Source organism: Myotis daubentonii, chromosome 7 (genome assembly GCF_963259705.1).
Source record: "Myotis daubentonii chromosome 7, mMyoDau2.1, whole genome shotgun sequence".
Classification (NCBI taxonomy): Eukaryota; Metazoa; Chordata; class Mammalia; order Chiroptera; family Vespertilionidae; genus Myotis; species Myotis daubentonii.
This window is the reverse complement of record NC_081846.1, coordinates 77845242-77860252: the sequence shown is the minus strand read 5'-3', so window position 1 is coordinate 77860252 and position 15011 is coordinate 77845242. Positions and strand designations below refer to the sequence as shown.

General features: G+C 41.5%; 1 protein-coding gene across 13 annotated transcripts in view; it reads left to right on the top strand.

The window, feature by feature from the left end:
- The window catches only part of CCNT2 (cyclin T2), a 42005-nt gene extending 28923 nt beyond the window's left edge, over positions 1–13082 (top strand). For 9 of the 13 annotated variants that reach the window (XM_059704603.1, XM_059704605.1, XM_059704604.1 and 6 more), the window contains 4 exons: positions 1677–1722; positions 3359–3522; positions 8424–8494; positions 8927–13082. In XM_059704603.1, coding sequence (XP_059560586.1) covers positions 1677–1722; positions 3359–3522; positions 8424–8494; positions 8927–10351 — 1706 coding nt within the window. In that variant the 3' untranslated portion in view covers positions 10352–13082. Of the gene's footprint in view, positions 1–1462; positions 1557–1676; positions 2042–3358; positions 3523–8423; positions 8495–8926 lie in introns of those variants that run through there. The other 4 variants (XM_059704607.1, XM_059704608.1, XM_059704615.1 and 1 more) reach the window with 3 other exon arrangements.
- The last annotated feature ends 1929 nt before the right edge of the window (positions 13083–15011 follow it).

Below are 15011 nucleotides of genomic sequence, written 5' to 3'. Positions count from 1 at the left end.
TGAAGTTTTAGTCAGCTTTTTAAAAATCGTTTTCCGAAGTTTATTACTTTTTTTGTACTTTCTCCTATATCTAAAAAAGCCAAAGACATAAAGAACATTGATTTGCAAAATTGAATAGTAAATTTTAAAACATTTACAAAAACTAAATTTTATATATCATCCAAAGCAAAATATTAAAATATGATTTTTTTTGTTGTTAATGTTTAAAATGTGACTAACTCTTAAATTTTAGTACAGATTTTATATATGTTTAAACTCCTCTTGTCTGACTAACATTTTGAGTAACAGGGTTTGTATCTCACTCTATTTAATAAATTTTCTTTCATGTTTGGTCTCTTTTTTTCTTTGTTATATTACAATTTCAAGCTAACAAAAGACCATTTTCCCTACATTTTTCCTCTGATGCACAGTGAGGTTATTGAATTTAGACATATTCTGAGGTGAAAACTGCTACGGCAATTTAAAATTTCTTATCTACATATTTTGCGTCTTTTGTGAAGGGAGTAAATGGTTTGGCTTCTTTCAAGTCCTTTACCTCTCTCCTTTCCCCACAAGAGAAAATTGGTATTATGCTCCTTTGCTGCAGAATTGGCTAATGTCATTTTACAGGGACTTTCACTTTTCTGATTTATCCTTCCTTTCCCATAAGGAAAGAAAGCAATACTTAAGTCACACTGTCTCCAGGACATCTGATGCTTTGACACTCTTAGCACAGCTCTGCTAAGCCCAGGTCCCTTTTTAAGATTCACATGGGGCAGCAGGGATTACAGGTGCTGCAGATAAAACTACCAGGGGACAAGGATTTTGAGGCCTTTTAAAGAGGGGTGAGTTGAAGGGAACTAATCCTAGTTGAAACAAAGGGGAAAGTTTATGTCAGTTTCGTGAATGTAATTGGAAGAAAAGGGTGAACTATAGATAGCAGAGGCATCCCTGTTGGGAAGAATAGGAAGCAGAAGGGGAGGGCCAGTTTTCCATTTCAGTGTCTTAATTTCCATTCTTTGAGGGGGTGACAGTGTTGAAGCACCATGATTCCCTCTACAATACTCATATCATAATCTAAAGTTCTATTAATTGGATTCTATAATTTTTAAAAAAAAAACAATATAGTGGAGTTTCCTATATCTGTCCTTATAATGTTTTAGGTTGTTTATTCTCTGTTGATGCTTAGTAGCATGATGAAAAACTGAGCAGTTGTGCTCTCTGACTTTGGAGGGTGGGGGTTTGTTTTCTTTTATTTTGATGGAAGTGCTAAGCCAATTTAAATATGACTGAGGATTAAGTCTGGCAGGCAACTCTTTGTATTTTGTATTAGACTTCAAAATCTTTTCTTCTTCTTCCTCTTCTTTTTTTTTAAATCCAGGAGAATGCTTTATTGCAACTTTTAGCTGACTAGATGCTTAACTTAGTAACAAGTTTAGCCCTTGTAACTGGCTAGCTAAAAGCAAATCGGCTTGTTTCTCAGATCTTTGGGGGATAGCAAGAAACATTTGAGTGAATGTTGTTGAAGATTTTCAGTAGTATAGAAAATGATGGCGCTCTTGTGATATTTGTAAGTAGTAAGTAAAATTTACTTTTTGTGTACACATCTTTGAAGTTTTTGTTATGTTGAGAACTTTTTAATGGTAGCATGTTAAAGCTGATAGTATTGTCTTCGTTTTTCTTTTTTTTCCTTACAGCAAGCAAGGATTTGGCACAGACATCCTATTTCATGGCTACCAACAGGTTGTTATCCTGACCCTCTTTGTTGCACTGTTGTAGCACACTATAGCTTCCTTTAATGCAGGGCCCCCTCAATGTGTCTCTTACCCTTGTTGCAACAGGAGACTGGACCATCTACTGTGGTGGTACCTTCCTGTCTGCTTTGCGGTGTATTGTACAAGGGACTTTGGGCACAGAGGGGTTAAATGCACAATGTGAAGTGTAGTGGTGCTTTCTGATGACATATTCTCGATTTGTGAGTGCATAAGTCTAAAATTGGTAGCCTGAATAGCAGCTAAAGATTACACAGAGCTAAACTTAACGTAGAAATTCGAGCAACTTGGTAAGTATAAAGCTATTTCTAGTTTATAATTATAGTTAAATGACAATTTTTAAAATTTCACATTGATCCAATCTTAACTTTAATCATTAAAGTTTTTTAATAAGTAAAATTTCTATAGCTTGGTTATATAATACCCATTAGTAGTAAATTAGAAGTAGTCGACTCTTACCAGTGCCTGGATGTGCATAAGTACAACTTTTACTTCTAAAAAACCTTACTTCCTTTTCAGTTTATATAAATAAAAAATGGTGTGAGTTGTGATTGATCAATAAACATTTTCATTAATTCTGAAACTGAAGTGGAAGAATAGTTTTTAAAAGCCTTTAATATATAAAATTCTGTTCTGTATTGATTATATTAATTATTTAAATTTGTTTTTTTAATGGGTTTCTGGGGAGGAGGGGACCAAACCAGCTTTGTGTGGCCCTTAATTTTTTTGTGACACTGTTAAGTTTTATTTAAAATTTTGGATTGGCAAATAATCTATGTATTTCCTCAGATATGTGTTGTTGGGCTTTAACCTCTATTCTGAGGAATTCTGAACAACAAAAGCAAAAAGAACCCAAAAAACTTAAATTTAAAACTTTGGTTAGAAAAGCCTACTTGTAACATGCTACATGCCCAGTATAGTGGAAGGAGAAAGAAAGTATTTTTGTAGTTCATGGCAACATTGGGCTTTGAAGCTGTTACGCAAAAGGTAAGTTTTCTCTGTGGCTCTATTAAAAAGAAGACAGAGATTTACATAGATAAGTGTTAAATTCTCTTTAACTTACTTGAGAATTATGTTTAAGCCACATCAAATGGTAGAATCTCTGATTATAATGCATTGTTGAAATGTGTCACTTTTACCAGGAATCCTCAGCTTTTTCATTACTTTTTTGCCATGGTATTACAAAAGAAACAAAAATGCCACCAAAAAAAGTTTAAGGTGTTGTACTGGTATATAGTGGTTATTGGAAATAGAAGTGTATTAGGTATGTCTTCACCTCCACTTATAAAGAAATAAAAATACTTTGAATTTAGATGTAAAAGCAAAATTCAGAAATATTAATATATTAGTATTAATAAAATATTAATATAATACTCGGGCTTACGAGTATGGGGAATGTTCATAATGTATAGGGTTTTTTTAGTGCTGGAATTTTGTAAGTATAGTGTTAGCTTTTAACATAATAAAGTAAGGTTTTGTACTCTAGGCTTACAGAAGAAAACCTTTATAATTCTGTTTCTGTTCTAATCTTACTGGTAAATGTTTTTTCTTTGTTTTACATATTTGAATTTCTATGACTCTTCATTTTCAAACATGCGCCACAACAGTCTACATCTTACCACCTTCTGTCTTCAGTACAAACCAACAGTGATAGCATGTGTATGCATTCATTTGGCTTGCAAATGGTCCAATTGGGAGATTCCTGTGTCAACTGATGGAAAACATTGGTGGGAATATGTGGATCCTACAGTTACTTTAGAATTATTAGATGGTAAGTAGAGAAAATAATCATTTTTAAATAAAAAATATTTCTTTTTATTATGGAAAAATTCTGTCTAATTCTGTATAGGTTTGAAAACCAGTGAATTCCATATACTCATGCCAAACTGAATAGTTACCAATTCTGCCCAATTCAGCTTCCTTCCTCCCCTGCAGTTTTTAATTTTTAATCCTCATCCAAGGACATGCCTTTATTGATTTTAGAGAGAGGGAAAGGGAGAGGGAGAGAGAAATGTCGATTGGTTACCTTTCGTATACACTTCCACCGGAGATTGAACCCGAAACCTAGGTATGTGCCCTGACCGAGAATCGAACCAACGATCTTTCGGTGTACAGCACAATGCTCCAACCAACTGAGCCACAGCGGCCAGGGCTCCCCTATAATTATTTTAATGCTAATCCCAGATATCATTATTTCATGTATTAATATTTTAGTTTGTATTTCAAAAAATAGACTTTAAAAACATAACTATAATTCTTTTTTAACAATTTGTTAATAGATTTTAAAGAATAATTACATGATCAAATGAACACAGGATGAAAATAAGGATTCATTAGCCTAAAAAAAATAAAGTGTACATATATTAACCACCACTGAATATCTCAAGCCTTTTGAGGCTTTTTCAAACTCAAAGATTAGTTTTGTTGAGTTTAAAATGTACAGACTCAAAGTCAGGTATTGCAGAAGATATGAAGCAATGAACTAGTGGTATTTTCTGGGTAACAGTTCTTGCTCTGTAGTTCCACTGATGAAATGTGCCATTGTTGTCTTACATCATTAAATGTGAGTTGACAAGGGAAAATTGGGGGTACAAGTTCTCTAAATTGAACCTGGATTTGAGGGTCTCCTGATAAGAAATTTCTCTGGTTAAGACGTAAGAGAAGTTGGCCAGAGGTAGGAGATTCTTGGAGATTAAGACATTTTAGCTATGTATTATAAATTTCAGAAAAGAAATAGATAACATTCTTACTTAATAGATGTGCCTAAACTAGTATGTTGGGTTTTAGCTTATTCTTTTTGTGGGCTTTCCCCAACTTCCTTCACAAAATTTGAAGCTAATGGAAAATAGGATTTATGCCTGTTGCAACTGAGGACATCTAGAAACACAAAAATGCATTTTATCAATGCCCCAGAGGCCCGGTGCACGAAATTCATGCACCAGGGATGGGGGGTCCCTCAGCCCAGCCTACACCCTCTCCAATCCAGGACCCCTCAGGGGATGTCTGACTGCCTCTCACAATTTAGGACCACTGGCTCCTAACCATTCGCCTGCCTGATTGCCCCTAACCACCTCTGCCCGCCTGATCGCCCCTAACTGCCTCGGCCCCACACCCGGGACCCAGGATTCCCTCCTCTGGCCGGCCACAGACACCCAGGACCCAGGCTTCCCTCCCTCTGGCCAGCCACAGGCACCCGGGACCTGGGCCGGCTTCACCCGGGCCAGCCACAGTCATGGTGCAGGCAGCTTTTCTCCCTCTCCCAGGCCGCAGGCACCGGCTCCCGGGACCGCGGGGCGGATGGCTTTTCTCCCTCTCCTGGGCCGCAACCGCAGGCACCAGCGTCCAGAACCGTGGGCAGGTGGCTTCGCCTGGGCCCGGCTTTGTCAGGAAGGACATCTGGATGGTCATCCGGAAGACGTCCAGTCTAATTAGCATATTACCCTTTTATTAGTATAGAGGCCCAATGCACAAAAATTTGTGCACTCGGGGGCCATCCCTCAGCCCAGCCTGCCCCATCTAACAGTCTGGGAGCTCTCACAGGATGTCCTAATGATGTCACTGTGGGAAGCAGGCCTAAGCCGCAGCCTGGCCTCCCTCTGTGGAAGGCAACTGGCCGATCAGGTACATAGATACTTTCTGAAGGCAGCACAGACTCCGTCCTTATTTCTTTCCTCTGTGGTTGGAGAATAGGGGACTAAAAGGTGGAGACAGAACTGTGGTCGGGCCTGGGGCTCTTGTAGGCAGCAGAAAGAAGGAGAGGGCTGGGGAAAGTCTAGACACGGTTTTCTTCAATTGTCCTCCCTTCCTCCAGGCCCCTTGCTCTGTTCTTTCCTTGTCATGGTGGACGCTTAGGCCTCGGACTGACAGGAGCCCGGCGATGGTGGAGTTCAGCCCCCTCACTTCTCAGCTGAACATACAACCGCCTCACATTCCAAGTGGAGCTGATTTCAAGTGGCTAAAGTGCTGGCAATTCATGCCTCCCAGCCTTTCCCCTCTCAGGTTTCCTCCTTGGGTCAGTTGCAGACTTCACCAAGACACCAAAGCAACTCTGCCCTGGTAGTTCTGCACCGGCCCCTGCCCGGGCCCGGCCGGGCACTCTTCCTTGAGGTCTCTGGGTCCACAGTCTGAGCTCAGGGAGGTCACCCAGAGTCCGTTCCCCCGGACAGGTGGGGCAGGGGGGCTAGCTTGAAGAGCTGGAGGAAGATGGCAGAGTAAGAGTTGGTATGAACCAGCGCCTGTTTAGCCAGACTTCCTAAGCTCCCCACCGGGCCCAGGCTGGGCCCCTTCCCCACACCAGGAGGATCCCAGCTGAGGTCCCCTCCCTGCACCCAGCGCTCTCCTCCCTGTTCTCCCACTGGGGGAAGGGAACAGCTCACCTGCTCTGGACCCTGCCAACCTGGCAGGCTGAGGCACAGGCCAGTCAGTGCAGCCTAGGGTGCTGGTGGCTGCGAGCCTTCTCCCCCTCCCTGAAGCGTGGGGCGGGGTTGCAGCAGCTCACAGCCCCCCTGGGCACCATGCATGGAGACACCGCTCTCCACTGAGCCACCGTCTGCCCAGGATCTGTGGGGGTTGGGGTGGCCTCGGGCTCCCACTTGGCACCACTGAAGCCAGACTCGGCTTGGCCAGCCACCTCCACCGCCGGAGGGCGGCGCATGCCCCACGGGCCTCATCACCCTCATGAATCCCCGTGGTCTGTCCATCCCATCCCAGGAAGTGGCCATCCTGATTGCCATGGCTCACTCCCCGGTGCACTTGGGCCTGCCCAGCAAGCATGTAGGCAGGAGCTGGGCCTCGAGGGGAAGGAGGAGGGATGCAGGCCAGGGCAGAAGAGGGGAACTTGGCGGTATAAACACAGCCCTCCCCCCGCACCTCGTGCCTGCCCCTCGCGCTGCATTCCTGAACCCCTGGGTGCCCCTGCCCAGCACTGTGCTCTCGGGCCTTGGGTGGGGATGAGGGACCTGGAGCTGCGGCCTGAAGGCAGGCCTCGCTGGCTTAGAATCACAGTGGTCGATCAGGGAGGGCTGTGGGGTGCCAAATTCCGCTTCTCCCCTCTCTCCCTCCCTCTCTCTCTCTCTCTCTCTCTCTCTCTCTCTCTCTCTCTCTCTCTCTCTCAGAGAGGGCCCCGTGTCCCCGGCGGGTGGACGGGGCTCAGGACCTGCTCACCATTGTATTGCTGCCCGCTCTGTTGCTGCTGAGGCGGCAGCGGCAGGGGCTGCTGACCTGGACCAGGCCCCTGGCCAGCCTCCTTCACCTGGACCCCAAGCAGTAGCGGAGCTTCCAGCAGCCAAAGCAGCAGCAGTAGCCAGTGCACCAAGCGCCCGAAGCCAGCTGGGGGGCGGCGGCGGCGGTGGTGGCCAGAGTCCCAGCTCCCCTCTGCCATGGCCCCACCAGGAGCGCCCGGCACAAAGTTCCCAGCTCCTGGCGCTGGCGGCTGGGGACTTCTTAGGTGCCTCCTCCACCACACCGCCCGTGCTTCATGAATCGTAAGTTTCCGCGGAGGCGACAGCTGCAGGACGCAGAGCGGGAGACAGGAGCAGGCCGAGTGAGGCTCGGGCTCGACAGAGGGCACCGGCGCAGAGGAGATCTCCCCTGCGGCAGGGGCAGCTGCTGCCCGCTGGGGATATCTCTTCCGTCGAGCCCGAGGCCGAGCCGCGCTCTGCCCGCTCCCCTGTTTCCCACTCTGCATCCTGCAGCCACCGCCTCTGCGGAAACTTGCGATTCATGAAGCGCGGACAGCAGGGAGAGCCCAGGTAGCTCCAGCGCTCCAGGGTCGCATCCCGCTTTCCTGGCCCTGGGCTGGCCAGCTCCCGGTGGGCAGGCGGGGCTCATGCTAAGGTAAGCGATGCCGCCAATCCCCCGCCCGCCCCTGGGTCGCACACGGGAGTGGGCCCCCTGTCTCCGGTGGGCGGGTGAGGGCTCCGGTGAGGCGATCGGCACCGCTTGCCTTCACCTCAGCCCCCGCCCGCCCCCCAGTCGCACACGGGGGCCTGGATGTCGGCTTGCGCTGCCCTACCCTGCCTACAGCATGCAAATTAGCCACCATCTTTGTTGGCGGTTAACCGCCACCTTAGCAGTTAATTTGTATATCGCCCTGATTCGCCTATGGGAAGCGTAGCGAAGGTACGGTCAATTACCATGTTTGTCTATTATTAGATTAGATCTTATAGGGGTACATCATGTTGATACCTCTTATTGCTAATAATGATAGCCATCATTACTTGGTTAAGATGGTATTTACTGTGTTTCTCCATTGTAAAGTTACTGTTTTTCTCTTTGCAATTAATATCTTGAAGAAGATACGTTGGGATTATACAAATATCCTTCTTTTTCCTCAAACTTTTGCCCACTAATTTTAAATCTATTGATGGATCTTGCCTGCAACAAATATTATTACTGTTTTTGCTTAGTGGAGGTTTTTATTTTGGGGGAATATTTTTTTAATGCTACTAAACTTTCCAGAGATTGTGAGCAAGCATATAAAATTTGGGTGTGAGAGTGATTTTCTTTAAAAATACTAGTTCAGAGCTATGTCTACTGTAAATGCTGAAGGTTGAATAGGAGGGTGATAGTGAAGTAGATGAACTCTTGAGAACTTTTTTAATATTGCTCACTTGAGAGAAATTTAAATCATAAAGGCACCTTCTAAGTTATAAATTTAAATTTTATTTTTAGAGTTAACACATGAATTTCTACAGATACTGGAGAAAACGCCTAGTAGGTTGAAGAAGATTCGAAACTGGAGGGTAAGAGAATTGGCAGGGTTTAAAAGATTATCAGTTTGTCATTTATCTAACAATTACAAAGCTAACCAGTTTAATGTTGGGAGTTAAATATTCTTATTTCCAGTATTCCTGAATAATTATAATGTATCAGAAGCTATATACACATATATTGTATTCAACTACTATGTCCAATGGACTTTGCCGAGTATTTTATAAATTTTTTATAAACCTCACAATGATGGAAATATTCTCATTTTACAAATGGGGAAGTTAAAGCCTAGACAAGTTAAGTTGCTTTCTCAAATGGTGGCTAGGTTGTGTATCGAATTCCAAAATTAGTGCTTTCATTTTATAGTCTTGTTTTATGCTTATAAATACAGAACTTTTATAACCAAAGAATTGTGTACTAAATTCCTTTGTTGTCATTGCTTCTTTTGTGTTTTATTTAAATAGGCTGATCAGGCGGCTAAGAAACCAAAAGTAGATAGACAAGTATCGGAAACACCGCTTCTTGGTTCATCTCTGGTCCAAAATTCCATTTTAGTAGATAGTGTTGCTGGTGTGCCTGCAAACCCAAGTTTTCAGAAACCATCTACATCAGCATTCCCTGCACCAGTACCTCTGAATTCAGGAAATATTTCTGTTCAAGACAGCCATACGTCTGATAATTTGTCAGTACTAGCAACAGGAATGCCAGGTACCTCATACAGTTTGTCGTCACACCAAGAATGGCCTCAACATCAAGAATCAGCAAGGACCGAGCAGATATATTCACAGAAACAGGAGACATCTCTGTCTGGTAGCCAGTACAACATCAACTTCCAGCAGGGACCTTCTCTCTCCCTGCATTCAGGATTGCATCACAGACCTGACAAAATTTCTGATCATTCTTCTATTAAGCAAGAATATACTCATAAAGCAGGGAGCAGTAAGCACCATGGACCAATATCTGCTACTCCAGGAGTTATTCCTCAGAAGATGTCTTTAGATAAATACAGAGAAAAACGTAAGCTAGAAACCCTTGATCTGGATGTCAGGGATCATTATATAGCTGCCCAGGCAGAACAGCAACACAAACACGTTCAGTCGCAGGCAACCAGCAGCAGCTCTGTAACTTCTCCCATTAAAATGAAAATTCCCATCACAAATGCAGAAAAACCTGAAAAATATATGGCAGATAAGAAGGAAAAAAGTGGATCGCTGAAATTACGGATCCCATTACCACCCACTGATAAAAGTGCCAGTAAAGAAGAACTGAAAATGAAGATAAAAGTTTCTTCAGAAAGGCACAGCTCTTCTGATGAAGGCAGTGGGAAGAGCAAGCATTCCAGCCCACATATTAGCAGAGACCATAAAGATAAGCACAAGGAACATCCCTCCAACCGCCATCACCCCAGCAGTCACAAGCATTCCCACTCACACAGTGGCAGCAGCAGTGGTGGCAGTAAACACAGTGCTGATGGAATACCACCCACTGTTCTGAGGAGTCCTGTTGGCCTGAGCAGTGATGGCATTTCCTCTAGTTCCAGCTCTTCAAGGAAGAAGCTGCATGTCAATGATGCATCTCACAACCATCACGCCAAAATGAGCAAAAGTTCCAAAAGTTCAGGTAGTTCATCTAGTTCTTCCTCCTCTGTTAAGCAGTATATATCCTCTCACAACTCTGTTTTTAACCATCCCTTACCCCCTCCTCCCCCTGTCACATACCAGGTGGGCTACGGACATCTCAGCACCCTCGTGAAACTGGACAAGAAGCCAGTGGAGACCAACGGTCCTGATGTCCATCACGAGTACAGTACAAACAGCCAGCATATGGACTACAAAGACACATACGACATGCTGGACTCGCTGTTAAGTGCCCAAGGAATGAACATGTAATTGTTTGTTTAGGTCAATTTTTCCTTTCCTTTTTTAATTTAAAGATTGTTAGAATGGAATCCTCCTGATCTAGCAGTGGTAACACCTGCCGTTGCTGCCACTGTTTCAATATTTGTAAGTGCTGCTTTATTCTTCATTCTGAAAAGAAGAGATTATAGTAAACAAGTCTTTATCTCCACATATGATAGTGTTATAAATACTGTAAAAGCATGGAAGGTGCAAAACTCAGTATTTCTACAATTGCAGCTGAGAACATTAGGATGAATGGCTGGCTGCTTCTAGGAATATAAGATGCCTCAAGCATTTGTTATTTATAATTTGAAAACTGTAGCTATATTATTTTTGTTGTTGCTTGACTTTTGAATGAGTGTAAATTGTTTTCTTTTGTGTATTTATACTTGTATGTATGATTTGCATGTTTCAATGTTAAAGGGATAAAACAGTATACTGAAAACAGTTTACAGGAAAGTGGAGAAAAATGTACATACATTTTTGTATGTTTAGATATTACCATAAATACTCAGGATTGGAGCTGCTTGTAAGTATAACAATATACAGAATAACTTTATTTTATCTTGTCAGAGTCCATCACTAATCTAAAACAAAGGTGGCACTTTTCATGTTAACCTTAAACTCTAGGCCTTACTGGAAGCCTCTGAAGGGGGACGCTTCAGTACCTGATGGGTATGCAGTGCCACAGATGGTCACTTACACTGTGAGGCACTGACCTGCCTTCAGAGGTTCTGACCAGATCGGCTGCTGAAATAGCCCCTAGTTTTCTGAAGGCTTGAAGAGGAAAAAATTAAGTTTACATACTCTTGATGTGAAGTGCAGTTAAATGTTTGTTGGTTTGTTGCAGTACTATAACACAGAGCTGTTAATAATGGTTATGTAGATTACTGTGATTTGAAAACTAAATTCACAAAAAGTACATAGTGAAAAATTAAGTTTTTTTCCTTAAAGAAAAAACGTCACACTACATAGTTTAACAGTAAATAGGGATCGCGTTTCCTTCAGCATTCGGAATGACAGTGTATTCTCAAACATACTCCTCCCCTCAAGCTTGTTTGTGTGTGATGCCACATTTCTTTTTCAGGTAAATTCAGTCTTCCTTTAAAAATAAAATTAAAACTATTACTCTCTCAGTTCTTTTATATTCTAACAATAAATAAAAAGATCACTGTGCATTGTATCTGTATTTATAGCTTATCAGGAACCTCTGAGGAAAAAAAGGTAGACAGCTAGTGGAGGTTTTACATTTGTTTGCACGTCTCAGTATAGTCCTGTTGAGGTCATATTGGCACAGTCATCTGACTTTGAATAAACAATAGACATTAATTTGTTTAAAATTTGTTTTAAACAGCAGTAATAGGGCCCTGGTTTATCAGTGAGTCTTCTATTTATTCTGTGGTAAATCTTTGAGCTGTTGAGTATCTTTGAGATGGGTTGAATTCAGCTTCTGTTGAACTGAAAGCTGTCTTCATTTTTCCTCTATGTATATGATTTATTTTTGTTTTAAAAAGCCACTGATATGTGCACAATTGTAATTTTATTCAAGTATGTTGCAGTTGTAAATATGAGAGTTTAATCTTGTGCTCTACTTTTATTTAGCAATTACCTAATTTGCCAATAGCTTTATAATTTTTTAAAAGATAATTGTTTGTTATTTTGTTAATGTTATTTGAATTTAGTATAGTAGGAGCTTCTTTCTAGGGACTTTCCCTAGCTAGCATGTCCTAACATTTGTTTGTCTTGCATAACTTTAGTAATCTTTGTCATTATGTGTAACTTTGTTGTTCTGTATGGCATATTATTGTTATCCACAAACATAATTTTGATGCAGTTATACTTTGACAGTGGTACATAATCCAAGGACTAGTATATAGAATTAAGCTGAGTACAGAATGAGGGAGGGAAGGGTTTTGTTCTTGGTAATTTAGATGTGAAACCTCTAAGGAGCTATCATGTGAAACTACATAGTGTGGTTATGCTACTGTATACTTAGGGATGATAATACCAGGAATTTTAATAAGATTTTGTAAAGAATATCCAGAAAATTAGTGAACATATTTTCAGTATGACATAGAAAACAATGTGAATATTTAAGGTCTGTGACTATACTTAAACTTCACAAAGAATTTGCAGAATTGTTTTGAGATGTGGGAATAAAAGTAATTTTGTTGAATCTTTATTGGTGCTAATGATGGACAGTTAAAAAGTTGGCTAGTGTATATTGTTATGGGTCAGTACTTATTAGTACTTCCAAAATTGAATTTAAAATGCTATGTATTCACTTTTCACTCTGTAAATGTAAATCTTTACAATGACTTTATTTATTAAAGGGCAGCCAGTTGTAATTTTTACAGGATTGTGTGAGCTGTTCAAACTCTTTAACTTCTGAACGGGACATTAGCTTCCAAAACCATGAAGGGGATAAATATGGAAATCCTTTTAAGTTTCAATTCCATTCAGTGAAAATTCACATAATTCATATTACCATGAATTTGCTTTAGCTGTTTCATTAGCCTGGTCCCAGTAGGCTCAACCAAAGAAAAAGACTCTAGAGAATGGACATTATTTCTGAGTCTTCTTGTAAGTAGCCATAAATGAACCAAAATAGTATCACCAAATTTAGGTATGAAATTCCACGTGTGCAAAGTACTGTTAAGGTGAAACATTTTTGATGAGATTTTTAAAACTATTTGAAATATTAAAAAGCATTATCTTTTAACAGCGTATAAAAGAGTGATTCATTTTTTAGTTGTGTTCTCCCCAGGTCATAGGTTGTTACCTTTATGCAGAAGCACACTGCATACAAAGGCTTTACTTCTACCTCTTTCAACCAACTTTCCAACATTGAGCTGTGCCCCCTAATATTTGCCTTAGCTACTTTAAAACAGTATTTTAGAACCAAAACAAAGGAATATCTTTTCACAGAAATTTTCCTGGAGGCCTACTTTACAAAACTGGCAGTAGTCTTTATTGGGAAGACCTTGCAAAAATCCTAGTTATTTTTTCTTGTTTAAATCCGAGGTTCCTTTCTTATTGCAGGTTTTTAAATACTGAAAAGTCATATAAATCATCCCTAATTTTATCTTTGAGTGTACTTATAGATGCAGCTGGCTCTTCCTATGAGCCTGCTATTCATTCTGATTAGAGTTCATAAGAGTCCAAGAAAATTTCTACCGTGATACCTGATTTCATACAAAATTTCATGAGGGGTGTTTACATTGCTTTGTACTCTTAGAAATCTTCAAAACTGAAAGGTTTTCTGAAAAAGAGGACTGGCCAGAGTAAGGGTCGGGTCCTGGGGCGTACAGTCTAAGCCACCATCCTGGGGTGGGTGAGGCTCTTTCATACAATGAGTTTGGGGAAGAAAAGTGTAAGAGGTTATGAAAGAATTCACATTGGCTCTAGATAAAAGGGGCTGGAAAAGGTGAAACGGGGACCATCCTAGGATAGGCTGTAAAGGAAAGGTATTTGGTGCTTTTGTGTTGGTTGTGGGCAACAGTTTGGCATATTCATGTGTAAACTGGATGAGACATCACCTGATGACGGCTGTTCTCTAGATCATAGGAACCTGGACGTTAATTCCCAGTTTCAACATACGTTCAGGAATATGAACAGTCTTGTTGGTTTCATTCCTAGGCTCTGTTAACTGATTTATTTCCTGTCTCTCCCACACTCCAGCCTGATGTAATTTAATTTGGGATAGGACATCAGAATTTTCCTCTTGTCAGTTGGATACCTTAATTTTGGCCTGTCTGTCCCCTTAGAACTAAAGAAATGACTAATTGAGTTCTATTTTAGATAACCAATTTAAAGTGGTTTTTTTGTTATTGAATGCCTTGCCTTAAAAGCACTTAAAGCACATTTTTGTTATATTTGATCAGTTAAAATGGCTGATTTTTATCCCTATAACCAACCTTAGAAATAAACAGTGAATGACTGTTATGTACTCTTTAAGTACCCTTGGTTGATGAGATATTTTAGGGCTTTGGAAATAAGGACTTTTTTAACACGGTATATTATCTGTAAAGGAAGAAGGTTGGTTGTATTGTCAAGAAATCTCACTCTTCCCAAATTTTATCTAAATAGAAAGTAATTGTTTCCTCACCTAGTAACATGCCTAAATTGTTGGTAATTGTAGGCATCTTGCTGTCTCATGTGCCCATCATATATATAAAAGCCTAAGTGACCATTACTACTGGTTGACTGATCGACCGGCCGGTGATGCGCACTGACCACCAGGGGGCAGACGCTCAATGCAGGAGCTGCCCCCAGGGGTCAGTGTGCTCCCACCGCCAACATCCTGCGGCCAGCCAACCTCTTGCCCCTCCCCCACCCCGGACTGGACTAGACAGCCCTGATCGGCCCCAGTTGCCGGCCAGGCCAAGGGACCCCACCCGTGCACGAATTCTTTTATAATGGGCTGATTTAGACAGGCATTTTTACATTAGAAAAGCAGCACATTCTGTCCCTGGCTGCTCAGGGTGCCAAGTTACTATACAAATGTGTTCATTTGAGAATTTAAATTCAGCTATGTTAATATCTGAAATTTGATCAGTGTAAGCTGACATGTTGCTTATTTTGTAAAAGAAATTTGCCTCTGAAACATCTTTACAGCCAGTGGGTCTGGGATGCTCAAAGTGTTTTCAGT